This window comes from Schistocerca piceifrons, chromosome 10, assembly GCF_021461385.2.
Source record: "Schistocerca piceifrons isolate TAMUIC-IGC-003096 chromosome 10, iqSchPice1.1, whole genome shotgun sequence".
Taxonomy (NCBI): Eukaryota; Metazoa; Arthropoda; class Insecta; order Orthoptera; family Acrididae; genus Schistocerca; species Schistocerca piceifrons.
In genome coordinates this window covers 41,887,499-41,904,056 of record NC_060147.1, presented here as the reverse complement: position 1 = coordinate 41,904,056, position 16,558 = coordinate 41,887,499, and the positions used below count along the sequence as shown (strand labels likewise).

At 41.6% G+C, this 16,558-nt stretch overlaps 1 protein-coding gene across 4 annotated transcripts in view; it reads left to right on the top strand.

Moving 5' to 3' along the window:
- The window catches only part of LOC124718826, a 34,996-nt gene extending 29,768 nt beyond the window's left edge, over window positions 1–5,228 (top strand). For all 4 annotated transcript variants that reach the window (XM_047244445.1, XM_047244444.1, XM_047244447.1 and 1 more), the window contains exon 2: window positions 2,062–5,228. In XM_047244445.1, coding sequence (XP_047100401.1) covers window positions 2,127–3,905 — 1,779 coding nt within the window. In that variant the 5' untranslated portion in view covers window positions 2,062–2,126 and the 3' untranslated portion in view covers window positions 3,906–5,228. The remainder of the gene's footprint in view (window positions 1–2,061) is intronic.
- Window positions 5,229–16,558: the final 11,330 nt, after the last annotated feature.

Genomic DNA, 16,558 nt, shown 5'->3' with positions numbered 1-16,558 from the left:
CAAAGTTTTCAGATGTCAGCCAGAGATACAGATGTCAGCCAAAGAAACCGAAAAGAAAATAGGCTTCACACTGACAAAAATTCCGCCGAAGTAAGCAGTTTCCCAAACGTCGGAGAAGGTGTGAATGGCAGCCAGTGCAGAGTTAATCTGTTTGACAATTTAAAGGCATTACCAAAGCTGCTATCACGATAATATTCATGCACAATATAGGTTAAACAGTGTAGACCAAGAAAATAATATATTTGAAAAATCGATTTTTTGAAGAAAAATCCCCTTAAATGATGGGCATCGGCCACCGCCTTGTCTGTGGTGATAAATAATGAAGTAAAAATGGTATTTTCGGCACACTCTTCACAATGTGAATCTCATAATTCCCTAACGACTTCCATCACCTAAGTGCAGAAGACAGCTCTGCCAATGTATTGTCCTTTTAAATCGTGTATATGCGATACTATTGGGAGAGCCAGCCCTGACGAAATTTTGCCATCTGGTCAGCAAGATGTATGAGACAGGCGAAATACCCACAGACTTCAAGAAGAACATAATAATTCCAATCCCAAGGAAAGCAGCTGTTGACAGATGTGAAAATTACCGAACTACATAAACTAAGTCACCGCTGCAAATACTAACGCGAATTCTTTACTGGCGAATGGAAAAACTGGTAGAAGCTGACCTCTGGGAAGATCGGTTTGGATTCCGATGAAATGCTGGAACAGGTGAGGCAAAACTGACCCTACGACGTATCTTAGAAGGTAGATTAAGGAAAGGCAAACCAACGTTTCTAGCAATTGTAGACTTAGAGAATGCTTTTGACAATGTTGACTGGAATAGTCTCTTTCAAATTTTGTGGGTGGCAGGGGTAAAATACAGGGAGCGAAAGGCTATTTATAATTTGTACAGAAACCAGATGGCAATTATAAGAGTCGAGGGGCATGATAGGGAAGCAGTGGTTGCGAAGGGAGTGAGACAGAGTTGTAGCCTCTCCCCGATGTTATTCAATCTGTATACTGAGCAAGCAGTAAAGGAAACAAAATAAAAATTCGGAGTAGGAATTAAAATCCATGGAGAAGAAATAAAAACTTTGAGGTTCGCCGATGACATTGTAATTCTGTCAGAGACAGCAAAGGACCTGTAAGAGCAGTTGAACGGAATGGAAAGTGTCTTGAAAGGAGGATGTAAGATGAACATCAACAAATCAAAACGAGTATAATGGAATGTAATCGAATTAAGTCGGGTGATGCTGAGGGAATTAGATTAGGAAATGAGACACTTCAAGTAGTAAAGGAGTTTTGCTATTTGGGGAGCAAAATAACTGATGATGGTCGAAGTAGAGAGGATACAAAATGTAGACCGGCAATGGCAAGGAAAGCGTTTCTGAAGAAGAGAAATTTGTTAATATCGAGTATAGATGTAAGTGTCAGGAAGTAGTGTCTGAAAGTATTTGTATGAAATGTAACGACGTATGGAGGTGAAACATGGACGATAAACAGTTAGGACAAGAAGAGATTAGAAGCTTTAGAAATGTGGCGCTACAGAATAATGCTGAAGTTGAGATGGGTAGATCACATGACTAATGAGGAGGTGTTGAATAGAATTGGGGAGAAGAGGAGTTTGTGGCGCAACTTGACTAGAAGAAGGGAGCGGTTGGTAGGACATGTTCTGAGGCAAGGGTTCACCAATTTAGTACTGGAGGGCAGTGTGGTGGTTAAAATTGTAGAGGGAGACCAAGAGATGAATGCACTAAGGAGATTCAGAAGGATGTAGGTTGCAGTAGGTGCTGGGAGATGAAGAAGCTTGCAAGGATAGAGTAGCATGGAGAGCTGCATCAAACCAGTGTCTGGACTGAAGACCACAACAACAACATGCGATACTACTGTCACCTGTATACGTGCATGTCGGTGTCCCATAAATTTTGTCATCACAGTCTAGATCCTACATCTTTGTACTAATAAACCAGCACAGCGTTGTGCTACATTTGTTTGTTAATGCTATTTTATGGTAATTTTATTACTGGTTTGAGAGTTTCACACTTAATCATTCGTGTAAAATTGTTGTCAACAGGAACTGGCCGACCGCCACTTTTCTCCTCTCCACTCCTGCCACCTGCGAGAACCTGAGTCTCCAGCATGGGCGTCGACGGTCTGTCAAAGTACGCCAGAGACCATCGCCTCTACCAGGAGGTGGACATCCAAGCAGTTGCCAACGACTTCAGGAGCAGTAACGTCGGGCAGCCTGTGATTGCCGTCGACGGATCGCAGTGTGCTTGGTACTTGTATGCAAACATGGACTCTCTTCATGGTGGACAGTATAAGGAGTTTCGGGAAAGCTGTGAGCAGTTCGTCGAGCGGTTCCACGGCATGGGCATTAAGCTGTCTTTCTTCTTCGATGGCCTTCCAGTCGAGGAGAAAATTTTGACGTGGGTGAAGAGGAGAGCAGATAAGGCAAAGGAAATCAGCAAGATATTTGCTAAATTGCGGGCAATGCAATCCCGCGACAGTGGCCATGTCGCGTGTAGGTTCTTACCAGAAGCTGTGGTACCTTTAGCAACAGTCACCTTCAAGCACCTTGGCACCTCCAAGCATCTTGACTGCGAGGTACGTTTGTCCACAAATGACTGCGACACTGAACTGGCGAAGTTTGCAGCCAGCAATAGGTGCTGCATTGGTGTACTATCCAACGATTCAGACTTCCTGATATATCCCAATGTACCGTGCCTGTTCACTTTTTCCAACCTGCGACTAGAGCAGAGAGTGACGGGATGGCGTTTCCGGTCCACTGATCTAGCCAGGCACCTCCGTATAGAGGTGGACGACCTCCCAGTGTTAGCGTCCTTTATGGGCAACGACATCGTCAGAAGGGAGGCTTTACAAGAGGCACATCGAAAACTGAGGCAGACCTACAGGCACAGACAAGTAGCTGACCTCGTAGCAGAGCTGTTGAGGAGACAGCCTCGGGGTGATCTGAGGAGAATGTGTGAGCTCGCTTTCGGTGTCAATTGGAGAAAAGGCCTCGAACTGGTCGAAAAAAGTGTTGACAGCTACAAGTATGAAGAGATCAGGCCAGCGACAACCCGAAACGTCTCCCGATGGGATGAAGTGCTCCAAGAAATTGAGGCCAAACACGTGTCGTGCGAGATTCCTGGCTACGTGTATACAGTGATGAAGTGCCGCCTCATGAGAGCTGGCGACGTCCTCGAGGATCTGTCTGTAAGTTGCTCAACCTCCCCTCCAACTGGTCTGGTGATGCGGGAGATGCTACAGAGAATGTACACGGTGCTCCTATGGGAAAGCGGCAGCGGGCCATTCCGAGTGACCGAGTACATACCGACAGGGTTAGGAGAGGTGCACCATGAGACCGTTGAGGTACAGAAACGACTGCCAGAGGGCATTCACCACCCAGGGCTCGTAGAACTGTGGTCAGGTCCAGAGGATACCCGTTGGCGTATCTTCAGTTGGGTGATATCTCCAACGAAAGACCTGTCTGCTCTCTGTTCACTGTCTCCCCAGTACCTAGTGGTTCCTGCAGCGGCACTCTGCTTCTTGTACCATGAGGCTAAAGTCCTAACAAGGGACGAGGTCAAGACCTTCATGACTGTCGCTTTGTCTGTCAAAAGTTACTCTGCCCACGATCTGTCGAGACTTGACGTGAGAATCCCGACCGAACGCGCTATCTACTTAGCCACTCTGTTTGTGCGCACTGTACTCCACGTGTTGGACGTTGCTGGAGCGTGTGGTTTGTCCTTCCCACGACCAGCTGACTGCCACCTGGACGCCTACTTCGATGGCAGATTATTTCATCACATCTACAGGAAGTCGCAAAACGCTTCTGATCCAAGGGATGTCGTTGCATGGAACAGTTCAAGTACACAGACATTCAATTATATTATGAGGAAGATCATAGATTAACACAAAGTGGTACATTCAGCTAATATGAACTGTCTCATATTTCCAAAATGGCCAAAAGAGACTTAAGCCCATTAATATCTTTCGAATATCATTGACTCTACTGCTTCAACCTATTCACTTATTAGGTTGCACATTAACATCATATTAGATATCCTTAGGTGTTTCCTCTCCTCATTCTCCAGAGCACTAGGAACATAAAATTGCTGTGGTAGGTTATTTGTGCTTACTCTTGCAAGGAGTTGTTGTACAAAGCTGTGTTGGCATTCTTGAGCATTGGGAACATAAATTTGCAGGCCATAAATGTAACTCATTTAAAAAATGACACATGAATATAGCCTTACCAAAAGACAGTTCCTAAAATCAACTGTTGGTATCATCACAATAGTACATGACTGATTATAATGTTGTACTTAAGCTCAATGTTGTCATCAGTACGAAATGACAGCTTGGGTACAAGGCCTAGTTAAGGAATTCTGGCAATTCCGAATACCACACTGTTTTCTCAAAATTTTTGTATCACAGTTCGTCTCTTGGGACTGCTGTATTCTAGCTGAGGGTCATAGACTTTCTTCACTTGTTTTATTTATTGGATTATATTGAATGCTATGCTGGAGTTTTGTGTAGCAATGAAACTAAATTGGAATTGGAGGAACAGCTTTCGTGAATCAGGAAAGCTAAGCAACATAGCCAAGAAATTGCAGTGTACAAACATGAAAATCAAAATACACTCCACTCCGCAAAATCCAAATTAGCATGGTTAAGTCACCAGTGCATCTCGAGATTCACCTGTCGCTGTATATATTATCTTGATCCCTGGCTAAACATAAAAATATTAAAAAGTGCAACTGTCAAGTCAGTTAGGATTTACATTATCATTCTAGTGTCTTAAGGGCAATTGGCGTCCTATGGTGATGAAACTAATCATAGCTGTAGTCAGGAGGTCTGGTGAATCATGACTATGAGGTGAGCATATAAAAATATTAATATTTTTATGTACATTTACATCGAATTCTACCATTATAATCGCCATAGCTGTCTTTTTTAAGCGAATCTAAAAAATTATTTTAAAATATTGACTGTGGTGTCAACAAACATCTGTGCAAAAAGATTTCACTGAAAAGTTTGTACTTTTGAAATATTTTTGTACCAGGATGATTGCATTAATATTTTTGGAATACTTTAGTGCAGTATGTAAGATGTTTTTCCCTAGTGTCCCTTAAGTTCTCTTTTGTCTGTGAAGTTGAATTTTCTTTCGTAAATTTTACAATGGCATTTTCATAACTTTTTTGTATCTTAGTGAATAAAGGCATGAAAACAGTTAAATATTTTAACTGAACTTCAGCAGAAAATTGTAATTCAGTTTTTTATGCAGGTTACGTTTTTTTTTTTTTGTTTTTTTTTTTTTTTTTGCTTCAGAATCCCATACTCAACTTGTTAAAACGATGAAAACATTGCATGAGAAAAGAATTTAAAATAATTTAGGGATAAGGAAATCTTTATGAAATACATACTTATGGGTACAATAAGAGAGCAAACATCACAAAGGCGTAACAGTTGTTAGAAAAAATTAAAACAATGGAAAAGCAATAATGGCAGAGAAACAATCAACCACAATTTATGCAGAATGAGATACGACCACCTAGTCTTAACCTAAGTGAAAGTTTGGGGTTTTTGTTGCATCATGTACCTAACATATGTCAGCTAGTAAAGTACAGCCATTTGGTGATGTTAACGTCCACATATTTACACAGTGCGTATTACGAGCCTCAAACACCAGTTTCTTATCTGTCCAAAATATTTTTGTAGATTTTAGTTGAATTGTTAACATTTTATGAGAGTAATGGTATTGCATTTGACTGGTCTGGATCAAGCTTAACAAACAATAAGAAAAGGTGGTATTAAGTAATGCATACAAGATAGGAAGAATAGGCAAAATCAATAAGTAGCGAGAACTACAAACAGGAGTTCAGTAAGTTTTGGTTTTGCTTCCATTCCTACTAATTGCTTATGTGAATGAGGTTCCACTTAACATACACAAAGCAGAATAGAACACCAACAGAAAAATTTTTCAGTACGTTTATCAAACATTTATTAAATGGTTCTCTATAAATACACTGTCTCTCACGCTTGAGAAACACAGTATTATATATTCAGAACAACGAACATAACAACAGTTAAAGAAAATATGAATAGCGAGAGAACTTAAGTATTTCAGTCAGAAGATATAGATTATTGAGTTTCTCAACAAGGTAAGTTCAGCAACTAACATTAATGGTGTGTCATAAAAATGTTATAATTCACGAAATTTTTAAAATATTAATCAAGTTATGGGGAGCAAACTTAACAAACAAGAAGAAAACTTGGTATTCAATAATCCATATGAGGTAGGAATGGGAGGTGAATTAAATAACTAGTGAAAATTCCGGAAAGGAGTTCACTGATGTATCAGTTTGCCTTCATTCCTACTTGTTCCTCGGGTGAATGAGCTTCCACTCAAGATACATCAAGCAGAGTAAGACACCAGCAGAGGTATCAGCCTGTGGCTGTTTTCAAAGCACCGTTCGGCAGACACTCCCTGGTAATTCAAGGAAAACAGTATTATGTCTCCTGCCGAAAATGAGGTACTAATAATCAGCACATTAAGATGAGCTAAAAATTAGTGCAATTACGGAATAGTTCAGTTGGATGGAACAAATTATTGTCTTTCTAAAGTAGTTAGGTTTAGAAATTTCTGTTCTCTTGTGTATTAGTCTAAGACTGAAACAAATGAATACATCAGTACGTTTGCCGTATTTACACTCATTAACCTCTTGCGGCCTTAGTACTTTTTGGTCACTCTGTTTCAGAACAATGAAAGACATTACTGTGCAGTGTTCACACAAGGTCATCTTGTAGACTTATTTCAAAGGAATAAGGCATTCGAACTGAATATTCTCATTATTCTGCTTTAATTAATGAAATATGTTACAGATTACAACTAAAACACACCAGTAGCATTATCAAAGTACTTACCAGCACTTAAGTGGCCAGGTATTTTGGATGGAGAGGGAGAGGCTGGCTTCGGTTGTGACCGAGAACGTTTAGAGAACGATGAGACTAGTTTATTTACAAGAAAAACCTCGCAAAGGGAGTGCAGCGATGCAGAGATTTAGAAACTGGCTTCATAAAAACTGATAAATCAAACTTGAACTCTTCTGGAATAGAGCACTAATAACAATCGCCAAAAGTTTAAAATCAGCAAGAATTGGCAAAGTGATCTAATTGACTGGCGCCTTCAACGAAACTGGCACGCAAAAGTCTTGTGCCTAAATAGTTAAGTCTGAATCGTGATGATATATAGTTTAGTAATTCTAGACTCAGAAGATCTGGTTTTGTTGCCGACGTTAGAGAAAAGATCACGTTTGAATTTTGTGAACAAACAACAAAAGAATATTAATTTCATAAATGATGCCGTCATTACTTTTGAGGGAAAAAAGGTCGAACAGATTTCAGTAATTCTCAGCAGTATTTACAAAAGCATTTAAGCTCACTCAGGACTGCGAATATACTGCAGTATGAAGAGATGCCATAGTTTAGGCATTTCATCAACAACGACATTTAAATAAGTAAAATTTGCTAAGTAAATCGTAAACGCAGGTATGTTGAAGCACGTCCCCCAAAAGATACAAGGGAGGTTCGGAAAGTACAGCACAACAACTTCTTTGTCACCTGGTGTTGCAGCTGGAATGTTCAAATTTCATGACGATAGAGTTTGAATTGTGTGCAACAGGGGGTACTTTAGTTTTGTTTGCAGCTCTAGTGAGAGAAGCCTGAACTACGAAACAAACATGGCGCGCATGTTATTGTCGTCAACTTGTGAAGAGCAGTCTAATGTAGTTCGGGATTTGTGGGCCAAAGGGCACAGGCCGAGTAAAATTCAGAGGCACGTGCCTCAAGTGTATCGGGACTACTGTATGGACCGTAGCACTGTCCCTGGGCTTTGTGCATTCTTCTGGTCTGCCGGTAACAGCTGCTGCCCTTCACAATGGTTGGTTCAAATGTCTCTTGAGCACTATGGGACTTAACATCTGAGGTCATCAGTCCCCCTGGACTTAGAACTGCTTAAACCTAACTAACCTAAGGGCATTACACACACATCCATGCCTGAGGCAGGATTCGAACCTGCGACCGTAGCAGTCACGCGGTTCCGGACTGAAGCGCCTAGGACCTTCACAATGTCGAAGTCATTGAGGCAGCAAGTTTGAACGACCGGCGTGTGCAACTGCCAACTTTATCGCAGCGGTTCGACCTTTCCTATGACGTAATGTGCGACATTATTCATGAAACGCTGAAATTTTGGAAAATAAGTGCTCCTCGTGTGCCGAAGAAGTTGATAGAGAACCACTAGAGCTAGTGAATGTTCACAAGCTTGGATCACATAACGCGTTACTCCGCAGAAGCATACGACTTTCTGTACCACCACACGCCTGAAACCAGGCATGCTCCTATGGTCTGAAAACGTGCTGGATCCACAGTACGAAACAAATTCAAAGTGACTCAGTCTTCTAGGAAGGTGCTTGTAAAAGCGTTGTGTGATACATGTGGTGTGTTATTGGTGGACTATGCTAGACGTAGGTCCACTGTGAATGCTGCAGCTTACATTAAAACTTTGGTTGCGTCACGACGAACGTCAAAACATTAATGCGGACTTCTACGAACAGTGCACATTGAAACTGGTACCGCGATGGGAGAAATGTGTTGAGAACATCGGTGACTATGCAGAAAACTAGGTAAAACATGTAAATTCCTTTGTGGTTGTCATGTCGGTACCATTACTGCTACGAAAGGGACTCAGTAGACACCCATCAGTGTCCAGAAGGGTCTGAAAGAGCAGGATTGCATTCACAACAGCAGAGCGAAGCATGTCTGTAGGTATGCTGCGCTTGAGATCAGCATATGTGTGACTGTTCCCCTGGTAAACCCTGTCCTTCAGGTAGCCCCACAACCAGGTGATCGGGCAGGCCAAGCATTTGGAAACGGTCGGCTGATAATCCGATCGTCTCCAAATGTGTTTCGGAGAAACAGGCGAACTTGACGAGCGATGTGTGGTGGGGTCCCTTCTTACATGAAAACTGCATATCGCAGTAATGCTGGCCAGCGAAACAGCACGTGTTTGGTCCTTGAGCATCAACCTGTTCAACAAAAAAAAAAGGGCCAATGTCCAACGTAGCCACGAAGGCACACCATACAGTGACAGGTTCACCATACTGACAGAAATGACTTTCGTCTGTCCATAGGACGGTCCAGTGCGAGCCCTCATCAACTTCAATCCTTGCGAGAAGGTGGAGAGCTAAATTGACCCATTGTTGAGCATCCTGTGGTGCAAGCTGCTGTCCAATATGGATCTTGTATCGATACCATTTGAGAACAGTTCGAAGCACCTTCCGTACAGTGGACCACGGGATGTTCAACTGTCATGACACAGCACGCGCACTGCCTGAAGATCAGGAATTGCACGCAACGTTGTCTGCCACAGCAACAGCGATTTCATCAACCGCCAATGGTGCAACCTGTCGTCGGCCTCTTCCCGGAGCGACGACCAGTTCTGTTTTTTTTTTTTTTTCCTCTATTGGAATTTGACGCCCCCGAAGGGGGTGGGCTGGCAGCAGCTTAGTACGCCGCTCTTCAGCCTGCAGAATTCTTAAAACAGAAGAAGATAAGAAACAATAAAAACAGGCGATAAACAGTGACATAAAATGTAAAATGGCGGAAAATTATGGAAAGTTAAAACATAAAACTATAGGTGGGCGATTATAATAAAATATACAGGAAGCAGACAGAGAAAAAGTAGACAGACAATTAAAAAATAACGGCGACAGTCTGGATTCTGTTCGCAAGAGGTATAAAAGATTGCACCCTGTGACGGCATGATGTCCATTTGCAACACTTTGGAAAAGACGCACAGCACTCAACAATCACTGGGAACACTGCACTAAAAGGTCAGTACGAAGATGACACTCCACATTCAAGGGCAGATGGGAGGGGGGTTCTGGACACATGAGGGGGAAGAAAAAGGGAGGAGGAGAAGAAAAACGAAAGGCGGGGTTGGGGGACGATGAAGGGGGGAGCAGGGCTGACCTGAAAGGGAATGGGGAAAGGCAGAGGAAGGAAAATGCAAAGGGAGGCAGAGAGAGGGTAGGCGAAAAAAAACAGGATGGAGAGAGAGGAGGGGAAGAGGCAGCATGGGAAAAGGACAAAGGAAAGGAGGGGGTGAGGATCCGAGTGCGTAGTAGGGTTAAATGGAGGGAGAGAGGGCATCACTCGGGAGGGGGAGTTGACAGAAGCCACCTTGGGAAAGGAGATGAAGGGTGTAGAGATGGAGGGTGAGGGGGGGGGGGACACAACAGTGAAGGCGCAGCAGAGGGTAGGGGTTGGAGAGGAGTGGAGCAACCAGGGGGTGAGGGGGATCAAGGCAGTGGGACCCAGTTCTGCAGTTGATTCAAACTTCATCGTGCTCCGCACAACAGGGGGAGGAAGAGGACCCTTCCATAATCCTTTCAGCTGGTGATATTGTCGAAGTGCAGCTGCAGTATTGCTGTTGTTTTGATAACAGTGCTTCACCAATAACACCCTGCTCCTTTTGTCCAAGGTCATGTTGACACATCAACAACTGCCCTGTAACTCGTCAAGTGTGTGAGGCTATGAACCACGATGACTGATGATGGGACCTGGTGGCCATCGTTGAAACTGGACCGTGGCACTGTGATGCATGGAAATCATGCGCCCCATATTCTGGATATTAATGCTACCAATTTTGGTACTCCTGCAGTAATTATATTCTGTGTTATAATGTGTTAAATAGGGAAAGTTTAATTATAAACGTTCGATTTAGATCGGTAAGGCGCGCAACTGTGTAGTCCGCAGTGAATGACATTATCTCTCAATTTTTCCATTGGCCACAATGACCTATAAGTGAGCAGTGGTGTATTAATGTGGTTCATTTACAATTTTTTGCAATGTGAGGTGCAGAACCGTAGTGAGCAGAGTGAAAATATGATCGTTATTCCTTAGTTTTTTTGTACTTCATAAACGAAAAGAAAAAGATGAGTCATATTCAAATATTTCTTAATAATTATGGAATATTCCGTCTTGGAGGAACGTAGGCATATCAATAACTTGAATTCAAATTATCAAAGTTCCACGATAATATTTATTTAAAGTTCGATATGAACTGACTTTCAGCTTCTTAGGACATCGTCAGGTAAGATAATACTAAACACATAGTATACATAGCTCAGCGAGGATTCACAGCTGTACAGCGATTGATGTACAAATATAAGTGTCATTTTACGAGTACATCGATACAAAAAACAACTACAATGTAAGGCCTAAAGAAAATCTGAACAAATAAATTTTATTTTACAGAATATTTAAATACTGAAACTATATGTGAATGTATAAACCGAAAACGTTCTACAGGTCAGTAATTCCACTGGCTACTAAGTCATATGGACAAACTGGTGAATGTTGTAATGGCTGCTTTGGAGTTCTATTTAATGTTGTTGTTGTGGTGTGTAAGTGTTATTATAAAACAAATGAAAATGTAGCAGCAAGAATAACAGTAGTATTTGAAAGAAATAAGTAAACTCTGATAATTCTTATTTATGTGCTGCTGAGCCCGACTATAAAGAGTTTGAATAATTCCATGCTTGATATTAAAATATATCACACCATCACTTCTACCAGTAACAACACAGGTGTCGTAAATATTTCTATAAGTCACTGAAGAATTAGTTTTGGAAAAATTAATCTTACGCACCAGCCATAAAATTATTTCACACGTAAAGTTTAAGATTGTTCTACTGAATGTTACCTTCACTTTTACAATAGAAAAATAATAAATTCCTGCGGGTTCTTGTCCTCAGAGTTCAAATATTGTAATATCGATTGAAAGAATTGGTGTCTGATTATTTCTGCAGTTTAAAATATTCGCTCCAGACGCTCACGTAATGGCGGCAAACAAATCACAGTCTGGACTGCTGCGGACACAAAACTTAAAACATTCATAGTTGGTTATTTAGTTACAATTGAAAGTCCGTACGCTAGAATTCCATTTTGTAAATTTTACGTTATATTTTCCATTGACCACTATTGACTACATTTTACAATATTCAAAAGAACAGACCTCTGCTTATCTTCGATGTCATCCGCTTCATTCAACGCGGAGAAGAAGAACATAAGAAGGAAGAATTCCACAGACAATACAAAGCCAACACACTCTTTTAATGGTATTACCTTTTGTTATGTGGTTATTCTTTGTAGGAAACTCGTTACAAAATAATAAAACATATTGTTGTTATTTCACTATATATTCATAATTCACAATATAATAATAAATGTTTGACCATTTCTGGAAAATTATTCGTGGATTCATAAGCATCGTGCACTGTCCCAATCACTGGCGACACAACATATTCACGTTGACATTAACAATGTGATGAAAAGGTACAGTATTAGAATATACTGTAATATAAGATTTATTTCTTCAGACTTCCTTTTAAGTCCTTCTGTATCGATATAGTACCTCTTGTTTAGGGGTAGTGCATTTGATTAGTGATCAAAACATCCTCGGTCGCAGGTTCGAAACCCGCCACCGCTTAAATCGTTATTGGAGGCGGAAGACTTACGGCACAGGAAGTCACCTTCATTCTGCCAACGGCCTTGTCAAAGAAGGCGAAGGAGAGGACAGCGGGCTCTGTCCTCCTTGGGGTGGGAAACTGCCCCTAACGGCGGAAGAATCGGCAATGATCAACGGCATGAGGATGCAGAAGGCAGTGGAAACTACTGCGTTAAAGAGACATAATGTGTATCTGCAGGGCGTGTGGCCTGTAATTGAGAAAATGTCACGATGATCTCTCCATTGGCAAAAGATTCCCATGTAGATCCCCATCCGGATGTCCGGGAGGGAACTGCCAAGGGGTAGGTGACTATGGGAAAGAGACTGAATAACCGACGAGAGGATGACCTTGAATGAGACGGGGCGTGGATTGATAGAAGCTTGAACGTGCTAGGGAAGTTACAAAAACTGAAAATGGAAATTTAAAGGCTCAGTCTACATATAGTATGCGTCAGTCCATTGAAATGGAAAGAAGACACGGATTTATGGTCAGATGGGTATAGGGTAATATCATCAGCAGCGGGAAATGGTATAACTGGAGTAGGATTCGTTATGAATAGGAAGGCAGGGCAGAGCGTGTGTTATTGAGAACAGTTCAGTGATATAAAAGACATCATGTTTACGCCAGTGACTGTAACACTTTCTTTATTTCACGATTGCAGTTTCGGCCTTGGGCCATTATCAAGTGAAGATGTTATGGCTATGAGGCCATGTCAACCTAAAGTGAGCTGACACATTGATATGTCTTTGTCATTACTATTAAATACACTGGGGGCCCGCATCTCGTGGTCGTGCGGTAGCGTTCTCGCTTCCCACGCCCGGGTTCCCGGGTTCGATTCCCGGCGGGGTCAGGGATTTTCTCTGCCTCGTGATGGCTGGGTGTTGTGTGCTGTCCTTAGGTTAGTTAGGTTTAAGTAGTTCTTAGTTCTAGGGGACTGACGACCATAGATGTTAAGTCCCATAGTGCTCAGAGCCAAATACACTGGGGATGCCCTTACATAGTGTCACCAATGTATTTAATAGTAATGGCAACGACATATAAATGTGTCAGCTCACTTTAGGTTGACATGGCTTAATAGCCATAACATCTTCACTTGATAATGGCCTAAGGCCGAAACTGCAATCGTGAAATAAAGAAAGTGTTACAGTCACTGGTGTAAAAGTGATGTCTTTTATGAAGTTCTACATGGCTGTGAATCCCAGGTATAAAAAGTTAATTAGTTCAGTGATATGGATGGTCTCACCGGCTCGATAGCAACACTGACAACGATAGTTGAGGTATACAGGCCAACGTCGCAAGCTGAAGATGAAGAGATAGAGAAAGTACATGAGGATACTGAAAGGGTAATACGGTGCGTAAAGGGAGATGAAAATCTAATAGTTATGGGAGACTGGAATGCAGTTGTAGGGAAAGGACTGGAAGAAATATGGGCTTGGGAAATGAAATGAGGGGGAGAAAGACTAATTGAGTTCTGTAATAAACTTCAGCTAGTAATAGCGAATGCTTCGTTCAAGAATCACAAGAGCAGGAGGTGTACTTGGAAAAGGCCGGGAAATGCGGGAATATTTCAGTTAGGTTACATCATGGTCAAACAGGGATTGCGACATCAGATACTGGTTTGTAAGGCGTACCCAGGAGCAGCACAATTAGTAGCAGTAAGGAGTAGGCTGAAGTTTAAGAGATTTGTCAGCGAGTATCAATACGCAAAGATGTGGGATACGGAAGTACTAAGGAATGGCGAGATACGCTTGAAATTCTCCAAGGGTAGAGATACAGCAATAGGGAACAGCTCAGTAGGCAGAACAGCTGAAGAGGAATGGACGTCTCTAAAAAGAGTAATCACGTAAGCTGGAATGAAAAACATAAGTGCAAAGAAAGTAACTGCAAAGAAACTATGGGTAACATTTGAAATACTTCAGTTGATCGATGAAAGAAGGAAATACAAAAATCTTCAGGTAAGTGCGGGAATATAGAAATACAAGTAGTTGCTGAATGAGATAAGCAGGAAGTGCAGGGAAGCTAACACGAGATGGCTACATGAAAAATTTGAAGAAATCGATAAAGAAATGATTGTCGGAAGGACTGGCTCCGCATATAGGGAACTCAAAACAATCTGCGGTGAAATTAAAAGCGAGGGTGTTAACGTTCAGAGTGCAACGTGAATCCCACTGTTAAATACAAAGGAGAGAGCGGGTAGGTGGAACGAGTACATTGAAGGCCCCTATTAGTAAAGATCTGTCGTGGTAGAAGAAGAAACAGGAGTCGATTCAGAAGAGGTAGGCGATCCACTGTCAAAATCAGAATTGAGGAGAGCTTTACAGGACTTGAGACCAAATAAGGCAGAAGCGATACATAACATTCGATTAGAATTTCTAAAATCATTGGGGGAAATGGCAGCAAAACGAAAATTCACTTCAGTGTGTAGAGTGTATGAGTCTGGCACATACCGTCGGAGTTTCGGAAAAATATCATTCATACAATTTCGGAGATTTCAAGAGCTGACAAGTCGAGAATTATCGCACAATCAGCTTAACAGCTCAAGCATCAAACTCACCTACAAGAAGAATATACAGAAGGATGGAAAGAAAATTAAGGATGAGTTAGATGACGATCGGTTTTGCTCTAGGGCGTGTTACGGCAACAGAGAGCGAATTCTGAAGTTACGGTTGGTAATGGAAGCAAGACGAAAGAAAAATCAAAACGGTTTCGTAGGACTTGCCGGCCTGGAAAAAGCGTTCGACAATATCAGATGGTGCAATATATTTGAAATTCTGAGAAAAACGTGGGTAAGCTGCAGGGAGAGACGGGTAATATGTAATATGTACAAGAGCCAGTAGGGAATAATAAGGGTAGAACTCAAAGAACGATGCGCTCGAATTAAAAAGTGTGTTAGACGAGGATGTAGTCTTCCGCACCTACTGCTGAATCTTTACATTGAAGAAGCAGTGATGTAAATAAAAGAAAGGCTCAGGAGTTGAATTAAAATGCAAGGTGAAAGGATTTCAGTGATAAGATTCGCTGATGACATTCCAATCCTGAGTGAAAGTGAAGAAGAATTACATGATCTGCTGAATGGAATGAACAGTCTAATGAATAAAGAATATGGAGTAAATCGAAGAGAGATGAAAGTAATTAGAAGCAGCAGAAACGAGGAAAGCAGGAAACTTAACATCAGGATTGATTGTAACGAAGTAGATGAAGTTATTTTACTACCTAGTCAGCAAAATAACCAATGACGGACGAAGCAAGAAGGACATCAAAAGGAGACTAGCATTAGCAAAAAGAACATTCCTGGCCAATGGAATTCTACTAGTATCGAACATACGGCTCAATTTGAGGAAGAAATTTTTTAGAATTTACGTTTGGAGTACAGCATTGTATGGTAGTGAAAGAAGGACTGTGGGAAAAACGGAGCAGAAGTGAATCGAAGCATTTAAGATGTTGTGCTACAGACGAATGTTGAAAATTTGGTGGACTGATAAGGAATGAGGAGGTTCTGAGCAAACTCGTAGTGGAAAGGAATATGTGCGAAACAATGACAAGGAGAAGGGAAGGATGATAGGACGTCTGTTAAGGCATCAGGGAATGACTTCCATGGCACCAGAGGGAGCTGTAGCGGGCAAAAACTGTAGAGGAAGACAGAGATTGGAATACGTCAAGCAAATAGTTGAGTACCTCGGTGCACAGCAAGTGCTATTCTGAGATGAAGAGGTTGGCACAGGAGAGAAATTCGTGGCGGGCCGCATCAAACCAGTCGGAAGACTGATGACCAAAAAAAAGGTCACAAAATATCACTATCTTTGGACAGCTATAAATTCTTACTGAAGTTATGTGGACTATCTGTGTGGTATTAAATTATCTGACGATGGTCTATGAAGCCGAAGCCAGTTCGTAATGAACTATTACATAAATATTGTTGTGGAACATCAAATATTTCTATAAAAATCGCAGTAATTGTACTGATGGAAAAAATATAGGCGTAAGCAGTAGCTCCGC